The 14,620-nt window shown below is 46.6% G+C and overlaps 1 protein-coding gene across 3 annotated transcripts in view; it reads left to right on the top strand.

Moving 5' to 3' along the window:
- LOC109887162 (lethal(2) giant larvae protein homolog 1) overlaps positions 1 to 14,620 on the top strand; it is an 85,815-nt gene that overhangs the window by 14,305 nt on the left and 56,890 nt on the right. For all 3 annotated transcript variants that reach the window (XR_004209458.1, XM_031821430.1, XM_031821431.1), the window contains exon 3: positions 11,531 to 11,612. Coding sequence is in view for 2 of the 3 variants with exons in the window: in XM_031821430.1 (XP_031677290.1) it covers positions 11,531 to 11,612 (82 nt within the window). In the remaining variant the exon portion in view is untranslated. The remainder of the gene's footprint in view (positions 1 to 11,530; positions 11,613 to 14,620) is intronic.

Below are 14,620 nucleotides of genomic sequence, written 5' to 3'. Positions count from 1 at the left end.
TGGGGCTGCGTCTCCATACTCTAATACAGATTCCTTATCTAGCATCTGTCTTCCTGTTCTGTAGGTCTGGGTTCTGTGCTAGAATGTCTTCTGTGTTCTCTTTTGGAGTTCTAGAATGTGTTCTGTGTTCTCTTTTGCAGTACTAGAATGTGTTCTGTGTTCTCTTTTGCAGTACTAGAATGTGTTCTGTGTTCTCTTTTGGAGTTCTAGAATGTCTTCTGTGATCTCTTTTGGAGTTCTAGAATGTCTTCTGTGTTCTCTTTTGGAGTTCTAGAATGTCTTCTGTGTTCTCTTTTGGAGTTCTAGAATGTCTTCTGTGTTCTCTTTTGGAGTTCTAGAATGTCTTCTGTGTTCTCTTTTGGAGTTCTAGAATGTCTTCTGTGTTCTCTTTTGGAGTGCTAGAATGTCTTCTGTGTTCTCTTTTGGAGTGCTAGAATGTCTTCTGTGTTCTCTTTTGGAGTTCTAGAATGTGTTCTGTGTTCTCTTTTGCAGTACTAGAATGTGTTCTGTGTTCTCTTTTGCAGTACTAGAATGTGTTCTGTGTTCTCTTGTAGAACGTTGTGTTGTGGAGTTCTCTCTGTGTGTCTGATGAAACCCAGCTGTAGAGACAGATACGCCCATTCATCCTCTAATACTCCTCCCTCTGTCTCTTTCTCCGTCTCTCTGTTTCTACTTCTCTCCCTCTCTTTCTCTCTCTCTTTCTCTCTCTCTCTCTCTCTCTCTCCTCTCATTAGCATTCTAATGGGGCATCGTGGACTCAAAAAGAGGAGCTTTAAATCAGCCTCTCCCTCTCCACCCTTCTCTCTCCCTCTCCACCCTTCTCTCTCCCTCTCCACCCTTCTCTCTCCCTCTCCACCCTTCTCTCTCCCTCTCCACCCTTCTCTCCACCTCTCTCCCTTTTCTCTTCCTCTCCACTCTTCTCTCCACCTCTCTCCCTCTCCACCCTTCTCTCCACCTCTCCCTCTCCACCCTTCTCTCCACCTCTCCCTCTCCACCCTTCTCTCCACCCTTGTCTCCACCCTTGTCTCCACCTCTCTCTCTCTCTCCACCCTTGTCTCCACCTCTCTCTCTCCACCCTTGTCTCCACCTCTCTCTCTCCACCCTTGTCTCCACCTCTCTCTCCACCCTTGTCTCCACCTCTCTCTCCACCCTTGTCTCCACCTCTCTCTCTCTCCACCCTTGTCTCCACCTCTCTCTCTCTCTCCACCCTTGTCTCCACCTCTCTCTCTCTCTCCACCCTTGTCTCCACCTCTCTCTCTCTCTCCACCCTTGTCTCCACCTCTCTCTCTCCACCCTTGTCTCCACCTCTCTCCCTCTCCACCCTTGTCTCCATCTCTCTCTTTTCACTCTCTCTCTCTCTCTCTCTCTCTACCTCGCTCGCTCTCTCTCCACCTCGCTCGCTCGCTCGCTCTCCACCTCGCTCGCTCGCTCTCTCTCCACCTCGCTCGCTCTCTCTCCACCTCGCTCGCTCTCTCTCCACCTCGCTCGCTCTCTCTCCACCTCGCTCGCTCTCTCTCCACCTCGCTCGCTCTCTCTCCACCTCGCTCGCTCTCTCTCCACCTCGCTCGCTCTCTCTCCACCTCGCTCGCTCGCTCTCCACCTCGCTCGCTCGCTCTCTCTCCACCTCGCTCGCTCGCTCTCTCTCTCCACCTCGCTCGCTCGCTCGCTCTCTCTCTCCACCTCGCTCGCTCGCTCTCTCTCTCTCTCCACCTCGCTCGCTCTCTCTCTCTCTCCACCTCGCTCGCTCTCTCTCTCTCTCCACCTCGCTCGCTCGCTCTCTCTCTCCACCTCGCTCGCTCTCTCTCTCCACCTCGCTCGCTCTTGCCACCTCGCTCGCTCGCTCTCTCTCTCTCTCCACCTCGCTCACTCGCCCTCTCTCTCCACCTCGCTCGCTCGCTCTCTCTCTCCACCTCGCTCGCTCGCTCGCTCTCTCTCTCCACCTCGCTCGCTCGCTCGCTCTCTCTCTCCACCTCGCTCGCTCTCTCTCTCCACCTCGCTCGCTCGCTCTTGCCACCTCGCTCGCTCGCTCTCTCTCTCTCTCCACCTCGCTCACTCGCCCTCTCTCTCCACCTCGCTCGCTCCCTCTCTCCAGCTCGCTCGCTCCCTCTCTCCACCTCGCTCGCTCGCTCTCTCTCCACCTCGCTCGCGCTCTCTCTCTCTCTCTCTCTCTCCACCTCGCTCGCCATCTCTCTCCACCTCGCTCGCTCTCTCCTGCTCGCTCTCTCCACCTCGCTCGCTCTCTCCACCTCGCTCGCTCTCTCCACCTCGCTCCCTCTCCACCTCGCTCCCTCTCCACCTCGCTCCCGCTCCACCTCGCTCCACCTCGCTCCACCTCGCTCCCTCTCTCCACCTCGCTCCCTCTCTCCACCTCGCTCCCTCTCTCCACCTCGCTCCCTCTCTCCACCTCGCTCCCTCTCTCCACCTCGCTCCCTCTCTCCACCTCGCTCCCTCTCTCCACCTCGCTCCCTCTCCACCTCGCTCCCTCTCCACCTCGCTCCCTCTCTCCCTCTCTCCACCTCGCTCCCTCTCTCCCTCTCTCCACCTCGCTCCCTCTCTCACCTCGCTCCCTCTCTCCACCTCGCTCCCTCTCTCCACCTCGCTCCCTCTCTCCACCTCGCTCCCTCTCTCCACCTCGCTCCCTCTCTCCACCTCGCTCCCTCTCTCCACCTCGCTCCTCTCTCCACCTCGCTCCTCTCTCCACCTCGCTCGCTCCCTCTCTCCACCTCGCTCGCTCCCTCTCTCCACCTCGCTCGCTCTCTCTCTCCACCTCGCTCGCTCCCTCTCTCCACCTCGCTCGCTCTCTCTCTCCACCTCGCTCGCTCCCTCTCTCCACCTCGCTCGCTCCCTCTCTCCACCTCGCTCGCTCCCTCTCTCCACCTCGCTCGCTCCCTCTCTCCACCTCGCTCGCTCCCTCTCTCCACCTCGCTCGCTCCCTCTCTCCACCTCGCTCCCTCTCTCCACCTCGCTCCCTCTCTCCACCTCGCTCCCTCTCTCCACCTCGCTCCCTCTCTCCACCTCGCTCCCTCTCTCCACCTCGCTCCCTCTCTCCACCTCGCTCCCTCTCTCCACCTCTCGCTCTGCTCTCCACCTCGCTCCCTCTCTCCACCTCGCTCCCTCTCTCCACCTCGCTCCCTCTCTCCACCTCGCTCCCTCTCTCCACCTCGCTCCCTCTCTCCACCTCGCTCTGCTCTCTACCTCGCTCCCTCTCCACCTCGCTCCCTCTCCACCTCTCGCTCTGCTCTCCTTCAGCCAGTTTCTTCTTATAGACTCAAAGTTGAATTCCCTCCTCTTTCCTCATTCATTACTTCACACACCCATCCTGTTGCTCTGAGCTCAGTAGGCTTTTGTTGCAGGCTCTGTTAAGAGGTGTGTGGGTTGGTTCTCCAGAGAGGGGCTGCTTGGCCTGACTGAGACAGACATGAGCCAGAGGCTGGGTGGGTTGGTTCTCCAGAGAGGGGCTGCTTGGCCTGACTGAGACAGACATGAACCAGAGGCTGGGTGGGTTGGCTGGGTCTGTGTGTGAGAGAGATGATGGACTGTGTACCTCTACTACCTGTTTCGAGGCTGTTGAGTCTGCCGATAAGAATGTGGTGATTGACAGAGTCGAAAGCCTTGGCAAGGTCGATGAAGACGGCTGCACAGTACTGTTTTTTTTTATCGATTGGGGTTACGATATCGTTTAGGACCTTGAGCGTGGCTGAGGTGCACCCGTGACCAGCTCGGAAACCAGATTGCGTAGCGGAGAAGGTACGGTGGGATTCGAGATGGTCGGTGATCTGTTTGTTGACTTGGCTTTTGAAGACTTTAGAAAGGCAGGGCAGGATGGATTAAGGTCTATAACAGTTTGGGTCTAGAGTGTCTCCCCCTTTGAAGAGGGGGATGACCGCGGCCACTTTCCAGTCTTTAGGCATGTAGAGCGGGACTAGGGACTCCGCAGTAAAACAAAACAATGGTAACTACCCTAAACAACAGTATACAAGGCATATTGACATTAGAGAGACATAAAGCAGGTGTTGATTGGGAGGGCTAAGACAACTGCGTGTAAACAGCTTAGACAACAACAACAACAGCGGGTAAATAGCGATGAATGGGCAGCGAGGGGTCAGTTAGCTACACACAGGGCCTGAGTTCGAGGCTGGGGTCGATATATACACCTAAATGAAGTACCGTGTTAATGAACTGTCCAGTTCAGCCAAATGATCATAGGGTCCAATAAACAGCAATGGACAAAACATAAGCCGCTCTGCAGTCGTCACTACGCTAGGCGAGCGGGAGGCACGGCGTTCAGGAAGCTAGCGGGCCTAGCAGATGGATGATCACCAACGACGCAGAGGCCGGTTGAGAGCACATCGGTAGAAATACGTCAGCAGACCAGTCGTGATGGATCGGCTCCGTGTGGACAAAGGGTCCAGGCCAATTGACAAGAGAGGTGTTGTAGTTGGTGTACTTCGTTTGCTAGCCGGGGGAATGGGCCTAGCTCGAGGCTAACTGGTGCTTGCTTCTGGACAAGGGCGTTAGCCACGATAGCCACTTGGTAGCAGCTAGCTAGCTGCGATGGTCCGGTGTAATGGTCCAGAGCGTTCGACAGGAATCCGGTGATGTAGTGGAGAGAAAGAGAGAAAGAAAGCAGTTCTATATGCTCAGGGCTGATTTCACTCTGTGCAGACTGGCAGATATTATCTGGACTATCCGGGCTAAAGCGGCTGGTGTCTGAGCTAAAGGTAAAGACTGCTAACAGTGGCTAACAATGACTAAATAGCTAGTAGCTAATTTGCTGGCTGGCTACTGAAGGCTGGCTACTGAAGGCTGGCTACTGAAGGCTGGCTACTGAAGGCTAGCTGCTGATGGAGATTCCAGTTATAAGGTCTATAAAATAGCAGATCTGTACCACGTTGTGGGAGGCGGGTTGCAGGAAGGTATTTAATTAGAAAATGGAAAAAGAGATGGAAATGTATACAGAAAAAAGCTCAATATTTATTAATATCTACACGGGACAAAAACACGGGACAAAAACACGGGACAAAAACACGGGACAAAAACACGGGACAAAAACACGGGACACAAACACGGGACAAAAACACGGGACAAAAACACGAGACAAAAACAAACACGTCTTGCTGCTACGCCATCTTGGTCACTGATGTTGTAGCTAGCTCTAGTTGTGTGTTGTAGTTGTGTCGTAGCTAGCTCTAGTTGTGTGTTGTAGTTGTGTTGTAGCTAGCTCTAGTTGTGTGTTGTAGTTGTATTGTAGCTAGCTCTAGTTGTGTGTTGTAGTTATGTTGTAGCTAGCTCTAGTTGTGTGTTGTACTTATGTTGTAGCTAGCTCTAGTTGTGTGTTGTAGTTATAGTGTAGCTAGCTCTAGTTGTGTGTTGTAGTTATAGTGTAGCTAGCTCTAGTTGTGTGTTGTAGTTATGTTGTAGCTAGCTCTAGTTGTGTGTTGTAGTTATATTGTAGCTAGCTCTAGTTGTGTTGTAGTTATATTGTAGCTAGCTCTAGTTGTGTGTTGTAGTTATAGTGTAGCTAGCTCTAGTTGTGTGTTGTAGTTATAGTGTAGCTAGCTCTAGTTGTGTGTTGTAGTTATGTTGTAGCTAGCTCTAGTTGTGTGTTGTAGTTATGTTGTAGCTCGCTCTAGTTGTGTGTTGTAGTTATAGTGTAGCTAGCTCTAGTTGTGTGTTGTAGTTATAGTGTAGCTAGCTCTAGTTGTTTGTTGTAGTTATGTTGTAGCTAGCTCTAGTTGTGTGTTGTAGTTATGTTGTAGCTAGCTCTAGTTGTGTGTTGTAGTTATGTTGTAGCTAGCTCTAGCTATGCTGGATTATGTAGTAGCTAGCTCTAAATGTGTCAGAGTTGAGGACAATGATTCTGTTGGTCGTTATTCAGACCGTGAAATCTCTTTATCCTCGCTAGCGCTTCCCTTACGCATCACTGCACGAATACACAGCCCCGCTCCCTGTGTGTCAGAGAGAGAGTTTCAGTAATTATGGGTAAGACACTGTAGACACACAATGATCATGTACAACTTTTATGTTTGTGTAGATCTGGTATAGATGATAGACATGGCGGTGAATAGTAGTTAATTCAACAGGTAGATCAGGTATATAGACATGGTGGTGGTGAATAGTAGTTAATTCAACAGGTAGATCAGGTATATAGACATGGCGGTGAATAGTAGTTAATTCAACAGGTAGATCAGGTATATAGACATGGTGGTGGTGAATAGTAGTTAATTCAACAGGTAGATCAGGTATATAGACATGGTGGTGGTGAATAGTAGTTCATTCAACAGGTAGATCAGGTATATAGACATGGTGGTGAATAGTAGTTCATTCAACAGGTAGATCAGGTATATAGACATGGTGGTGAATAGTAGTTAATTCAACAGGTAGATCAGGTATATAGACATGGTGGTGAATAGTAGTTAATTCAACAGGTAGATCAGGTATATAGACGTGGTGGTGAATAGTAGTTAATTCAACAGGTAGATCAGGTATATAGACGTGGTGGTGAATAGTAGTTAATTCAACCGGTAGATCAGGTATATAGACATGGTGGTGGTGGTGAATAGTAGTTAATTCAACAGGTAGATCAGGTATATAGACGTGGTGGTGAATAGTAGTTAATTCAACAGGTAGATCAGGTATATAGACATGGTGGTGGTGAATAGTAGTTAATTCAACAGGTAGATCAGGTATATAAGACATGGTGGTGGTGGTGGTGAATAGTAGTTAATTCAACAGGTAGATCAGGTATATAAGACATGGTGGTGGTGGTGAATAGTAGTTAATTCAACAGGTAGATCAGGTATATAGACATGGTAGTCTAAGATGAGATGAGGCCTGTAATGTTTATCATAGGTACGCTTAAACTATGACAGACAAAATGAGAAAAGAAAATCCAGAAAATCACATTGTAGGATTTTTAATGAATTTATTTGCAAATTATGGTGGAAAATAAGTATTTGGTCAATAACAAAAGTTTATCTCAATACTTCGTTATATACCCTTTGTTGGCAATGACAGAGGTCAAACGTTTTCTGTAAGTCTTCACAAGGTTTTCACACACTGTTGCTGGTATTTTGGCCCATTCCTCCATGCAGATCTCCTCTAGAGCAGTGATATTTTGGGGCTGTTGCTGGGCAACACGGACTTTCAACTCCCTCCAAAGATTTTCTATGGGGTTGAGATCTGGAGACTGGCTAGGCCACTGGCTAGGCCACTCCAGGACCTTGAAATGCTTCTTACGAAGCCACTCCTTCGTTGCCCGGGCGGTGTGTTTGGGATCATTGTCATGCTGAAAGACCCAGCCACGTTTCATCTTCAATGCCCTTACTGATGGAAGGAGGTTTTCACTCAAAATCTCACGATACATGGCCCCATTCATTCTTTCCTTTACACGGATCAGTCGTCCTGGTCCCTTTGCAGAAAAACAGTCCCAAAGCATGATGTTTCCACCCCCATGCTTCACAGTAGGTATGGTGTTCTTTGGATGCAATTCAGCATTCTTTGTCCTCCAAACACGACGAGTTGAGTTTTTACCAAAAGGTTATATTTTGGTTTCATCTGACCATATAACATTCTCCCAATCTTCTTCTGGATCATCCAAATGCTCTCTAGCAAACTTCAGACGGGCCTGGACATGTACTGGCTTAAGCAGGGGGACACGTCTGGCACTGCAGGATTTGAGTCCCTGGCGGCGTAGTGTGTTACTGATGGTAGGCTTTGTTACTTTGGTCCCAGCTCTCTGCAGGTCATTCACTAGGTCCCCCCGTGTGGTTCTGGGATTTTTGCTCACCGTTCGGGTGATTTATTTTGACCCCACGGGGTGAGATCTTGCGTTGAGCCCCAGATCGAGGGAGATTATCAGTGGTCTTGTATGTCTTCCATTTCCTAATAATTGCTCCCACAGTTGATTTCTTCAAACCAAGCTACTTACCTATTGCAGATTCAATCTTCCCAGCCTGGTGCAGGTCTACAATTTTGTTTCTTGTGTCCTTTGACAGCTCTTTGGTCTTGGCCATAGTGGAGTTTGGAGTGTGACTGTTTGAGGTTGTGGACAGGTGTCTTTTATACTGATAACCATTTCAAACAGGTGCCATTAATACAGGTAACGAGTGGAGGACAGAGGAGCCTCTTAAAGAAGTTATATATAGCTGTGTGTATATAGCTGTGTGTATATAGCTGTGTGTATATAGCTGTGTGTATATAGCTGTGTGTATATAGCTGTGTGTGTATATAGCTGTGTGTATATAGCTGTGTGTATATAGCTGTGTGTATATAGCTGTGTGTATATAGCTGTGTGTATATAGCTGTGTGTATATAGCTGTGTGTATATAGCTGTGTGTATATAGCTGTGTGTATATAGCTGTGTGTGTATATAGCTGTGTGTGTATATAGCTGTGTGTATATAGCTGTGTGTATATAGCTGTGTGTATATAGCTGTGTGTATATAGCTGTGTGTATATATAGCTGTGTGTATATATAGCTGTGTGTATATAGCTGTGTGTGTATATAGCTGTGTGTATATAGCTGTGTGTATATAGCTGTGTGTATATAGCTGTGTGTGTATATAGCTGTGTGTGTATATAGCTGTGTGTATATATAGCTGTGTGTATATAGCTGTGTGTATATAGCTGTGTGTATATAGCTGTGTGTATATAGCTGTGTGTATATAGCTGTGTGTATATAGCTGTGTATATATAGCTGTGTGTATATAGCTGTGTGTATATAGCTGTGTGTGTATAGCTGTGTGTGTATAGCTGTGTGTGTATAGCTGTGTGTATATAGCTGTGTGTATATAGCTGTGTGTATATAGCTGTGTGTATATAGCTGTGTGTGTATAGCTGTGTGTGTATAGCTGTGTGTGTATATAGCTGTGTGTATATAGCTGTGTGTGTATATAGCTGTGTGTATATAGCTGTGTGTGTATATAGCTGTGTGTATATAGCTGTGTGTGTATAGCTGTGTGTGTATAGCTGTGTGTGTATAGCTGTGTGTATATAGCTGTGTGTATATAGCTGTGTGTATATAGCTGTGTGTGTATATAGCTGTGTGTATATAGCTGTGTGTATATAGCTGTGTGTATATAGCTGTGTGTGTATATAGCTGTGTGTATATAGCTGTGTGTGTATATAGCTGTTGTGTATATAGCTGTGTGTATTATAGCTGTGTGTGTATATAGCTGTGTGTGTATAGCTGTGTGTGTATAGCTGTGTGTATATAGCTGTGTGTATATAGCTGTGTGTATATAGCTGTGTGTATATAGCTGTGTGTATATAGCTGTGTGTGTATAGCTGTGTGTATATAGCTGTGTGTGTGTATAGCTGTGTGTGTATAGCTGTGTGTATATAGCTGTGTGTATATAGCTGTGTGTATATAGCTGTGTGTATATAGCTGTGTGTATATAGCTGTGTGTATATAGCTGTGTGTATATATAGCTGTGTGTATATATAGCTGTGTGTATATAGCTGTGTGTATATAGCTGTGTGTATATAGCTGTGTGTATATAGCTGTGTGTATATAGCTGTGTGTATATAGCTGTGTGTATATAGCTGTGTGTATATAGCTGTGTGTGTATAGCTGTGTGTGTATATAGCTGTGTGAACTGACTGTGCTGTGTGTATATAGCTGTGTGTATATAGCTGTGTGTGTATATAGCTGTGTGAACTGACTGTGCTGTGTGTATATAGCTGTGTGTATATAGCTGTGTGTATATAGCTGTGTGTATATAGCTGTGTGTGTATATAGCTGTGTGAACTGACTGTGCTGTGTGTATATAGCTGTGTGTATATAGCTGTGTGTGTATATAGCTGTGTGAACTGACTGTGCTGTGGTGTATATAGCTGTGTGAACTGACTGTGCTGTGTGTATATAGCTGTGTGTGTATATAGCTGTGTGTATATAGCTGTGTGTATATAGCTGTGTGTATATAGCTGTGTGTATATAGCTGTGTGTATATAGCTGTGTGTGTATAGCTGTGTGTATATAGCTGTGTATATAGCTGTGTATATAGCTGTGTGTATATAGCTGTGTGTATATAGCTGTGTGAACTGACTGTGCTGTGTGTATATAGCTGTGTGTGATATAGCTTGTGTATATAGCTGTGTGTATATAGCTGTGTGTATATAGCTGTGTGGTGTGTATATAGCTGTGTGTATATAGCTGTGTGTATATAGCTGTGTGTATATAGCTGTGTGTGTATAGCTGTGTGTATATAGCTGTGTATATAGCTGTGTGTATATAGCTGTGTGTATATAGCTGTGTGTATATAGCTGTGTGTATATAGCTGTGTGTATATAGCTGTGTGTATATAGCTGTGTGTGTATAGCTGTGTGTATATAGCTGTGTGTATATAGCTGTGTGTATATAGCTGTGTGTGTATATAGCTGTGTGTATATAGCTGTGTATATAGCTGTGTGTGTATAGCTGTGTGTATATAGCTGTGTGTGTATATAGCTGTGTGTGTGTATAGCTGTGTGTGTATAGCTGTGTGTGTATATAGCTGTGTGTGTATATAGCTGTGTGTATAGCTGTGTGTGTATATAGCTGTGTGTGTGTATAGCTGTGTGTGTATATAGCTGTGTGTGTATATAGCTGTGTGTATATAGCTGTGTGTATATAGCTGTGTGTGTATAGCTGTGTGTATAGCTGTGTGTGTATATAGCTGTGTGTATATATAGCTGTGTGTATATATAGCTGTGTGTATATATAGCTGTGTGTATATATAGCTGTGTGTATATATAGCTGTGTGTGTATATATAGCTGTGTGTGTATATATAGCTGTGTGTATATAGCTGTGTGTATATATAGCTGTGTGTATATAGCTGTGTGTATAGCTGTGTGTATATAGCTGTGTGTATATATAGCTGTGTGTATATAGCTGTGTGTATAGCTGTGTATATATAGCTGTGTGTATATAGCTGTGTGTATAGCTGTGTGTATATAGCTGTATATATAGCTGTGTGTATATATAGCTGTGTGTATATATAGCTGTGTGTGTATATAGCTGTGTGTGTATATAGCTGTGTGTATATATAGCTGTGTGTATATATAGCTGTGTGTGTATATAGCTGTGTGTGTATATAGCTGTGTGTATATATAGCTGTGTGTATATATAGCTGTGTGTATATAGCTGTGTGTATATATAGCTGTGTGTATATATAGCTGTGTGTATATATAGCTGTGTGTATATATAGCTGTGTGTATATAGCTGTGTGTATATAGCTGTGTGTATATAGCTGTGTGTATATAGCTGTGTGTGTATATATAGCTGTGTGTATATATAGCTGTGTGTATATATAGCTGTGTGTATATAGCTGTGTGTATATAGCTGTGTGTATATAGCTATGTGTATATAGCTGTGTATATATAGCTGTGTGTGTGTATATAGCTGTGTGTGTATATAGCTGTGTGTGTATATAGCTGTGTGTGTATAGCTGTGTGTATATAGCTGTGTGTATAGCTGTGTGTATATATAGCTGTGTGTATATATAGCTGTGTGTGTATATATATCTGTATTCCTTGACTGTGCTGTTAGTTATGGATCTCCAGGGGTGGAGTTTACAGGACTACACAGAGACGCTGCAGCCGTAGCGCAGATACACTTCCTCCAAGGACAGGTAAGACTGTTAGGTCACTTCCTGTAGAACCGGTAAGACTGTAAGGTCACTTCCTCCAAGGACAGGTAAGCCTGTTAGGTCACTTCCTCCAAGGACGGGTAAGACTGTTAGGTCACTTCCTGTAGAACAGGTAAGACTGTAAAGCCACTTCCTGTAGAACAGGTAAGACTGTAAAGCCACTTCCTGTAGAACAGGTAAGACTGTAAGGCCACTTCCTCCAAGGACAGGTAATACTGTTAGGTCACTTCCTCCAAGGACGGGTAAGACTGTTAGGTCACTTCCTCCAAGGACGGGTAAGACTGTTAGGTCACTTCCTCCAAGGACGGGTAAGACTGTTAGGTCACTTCCTCCAAGGACGGGTAAGACTGTTAGGTCACTTCCTCCAAGGACGGGTAAGACTGTTAGGTCACTTCCTGTAGGACGGGTAAGACTGTTAGGTCACTTCCTCCAAGGACGGGTAAGACTGTAAGGTCACTTCTTCTACAGATATGCTTAGACGAGGAGGTCTTCGGTTTTGTTCCCATTTGAGAGATCTGGGATTTCTCCAGAATTTCAGCCAGTATTTAGGTCAGGAATGGGCCACTAACTAAAATGCTTTATTGTGCTCCAACAATCATGACAATATGCAATGATTTTATCTATCTTAATATTTCATGACAATATGAAATGATTTTTGTCCAATTTGTCATGAAAATGCGCTGAGGGGAAACGTTTGTTGGCGTGGCTTGAACCATATTATGTGGTAGATTTGAATTTAATATGGATCCCCATTAGTTCCTGCCAAGGCAGCAGCTACTCTTCCTGGGGTTTGTTATGGATCCCCATTAGTTCCTGCAGCAGCTACTCTTCCTGGGGTTTATTATGGATCCCCATTAGTTCCTGCCAAGACCGCAGCTACTCTTCCTGGGGTTTGTTATGGATCCCCATTAGTTCCTGCCAAGGCAGCAGCTACTCTTCCTGGGGTTTGTTATGGATCCCCATTAGTTCCTGCCAAGGCGGCAGCTACTCTTCCTGGGGTTTGTTATGGATCCCCATTAGTTCCTGCCAAGGCGGCAGCTACTCTTCCTGGGGTTTATTATGGATCCCCATTAGTTCCTGCAGCAGCTACTCTTCCTGGGGTTTATTATGGATCCCCATTAGTTCCTGCAGCAGCTACTCTTCCTGGGGTTTATTATGGATCCCCATTAGTTCCTGCCAAGGCAGCAGCTACTCTTCCTGGGGTTTATTATGGATCCCCATTAGTTCCTGCCAAGGCAGCAGCTACTCTTCCTGGGGTTTATTCATGGATCCCCATTAGTTCCTGCCAAGGCAGCGGCTACTCTTCCTGGGGTTTATTATGGATCCCCATTAGTTCCTGCAGCAGCTACTCTTCATGGGGTTTATTATGGATCCCCATTAGTTCCTGCAGCAGCTACTCTTCCTGGGTTTATTATGGATCACCATTAGTTCCTGCCAAGGCAGCAGCTACTCTTCCTGGGGTTTGTTATGGATCCCCATTAGTTCCTGCCAAGGCAGCAGCTACTCTTCCTGGGGTTTGTTATGGATCCCCATTAGTTCCTGCCAAGGCAGCAGCTACTCTTCCTGGGGTTTATTATGGATCCCCATTAGTTCCTGCAGCAGCTACTCTTCCTGGGGTTTGTTATGGATCCCCATTAGTTCCTGCAGCAGCTACTCTTCCTGGGGTTTGTTATGGATCCCCATTAGTTCCTGCCAAGGCAGCAGCTACTCTTCCTGGGGTTTATTATGGATCCCCATTAGTTCCTGCAGCAGCTACTCTTCCTGGGGTTTGTTATGGATCCCCATTAGTTCCTGCAGCAGCTACTCTTCCTGGGGTTTATTATGGATCCCCATTAGTTCCTGCCAAGGCAGCAGCTACTCTTCCTGGGGTTTATTATGGATCCCCATTAGTTCCTGCCAAGGCGGCAGCTACTCTTCCTGGGGTTTGTTATGGATCCCCATTAGTTCGTGCAGCAGCTACACTTCCTGGGGTTTGTTATGGATCCCCATTAGTTCCTGCAGCAGCTACTCTTCCTGGGGTTTATTATGGATCCCCATTAGTTCCTGCCAAGGCAGCAGCTACTCTTCCTGGGGTTTATTATGGATCCCCATTAGTTCCTGCAGCAGCTACTCTTCCTGGGGTTTACTATGGATCCCCATTAGTTCCTGCAGCAGCTACTCTTCCTGGGGTTTATTATGGATCCCCATTAGTTCCTGCCAAGGGAGCAGCTACTCTTCCTGGGGTTTGTTATGGATCCCCATTAGTTCCTGCCAAGGCGGCAGCTACTCTTCCTGGGGTTTGTTATGGATCCCCATTAGTTCCTGCCAAGGCAGCAGCTACTCTTCCTGGGGTTTGTTATGGATCCCCATTAGTTCCTGCCAAGGCGGCAGCTACTCTTCCTGGGGTTTATTATGGATCCCCATTAGTTCCTGCAGCAGCTACTCTTCCTGGGGTATATTATGGATCCCCATTAGTTCCTGCCAAGGCAGCAGCTACTCTTCCTGGGGTTTATTATGGATCCCCATTAGTTCCTGCCAAGGCGGCAGCTACTCTTCCTGGGGTTTATTATGGATCCCCATTAGTTCCTGCCAAGGCAGCAGCTACTCTTCCTGGGGTTTGTTATGGATCCCCATTAGTTCCTGCCAAGGCAGCAGCTACTCTTCCTGGGGTTTATTATGGATCCCCATTAGTTCCTGCAGCAGCTATTCTTCCTGGGGTTTATTATGGATCCCCATTAGTTCCTGCAGCAGCTACTCTTCCTGGGGTTTATTATGGATCCCCATTAGTTCCTGCCAAGGCAGCAGCTACTCTTCCTGGGGTTTGTTATGGATCCCCATTAGTTCCTGCCAAGGCAGCAGCTACTCTTCCTGGGGTTTGTTATGGATCCCCATTAGTTCCTGCCAAGGCAGCAGCTACTCTTCCTGGGGTTTATTATGGATCCCCATTAGTTCCTGCCAAGGCAGCAGCTACTCTTCCTGGGGTTTGTTATGGATCCCCATTAGTTCCTGCC

This window comes from Oncorhynchus kisutch, unplaced genomic scaffold, assembly GCF_002021735.2.
Source record: "Oncorhynchus kisutch isolate 150728-3 unplaced genomic scaffold, Okis_V2 scaffold3973, whole genome shotgun sequence".
Lineage (NCBI taxonomy): Eukaryota > Metazoa > Chordata > Actinopteri > Salmoniformes > Salmonidae > Oncorhynchus > Oncorhynchus kisutch.
The sequence above is the reverse complement of the archived record's forward strand: the minus strand, read 5'-3'. Positions and strand labels throughout refer to the sequence as shown.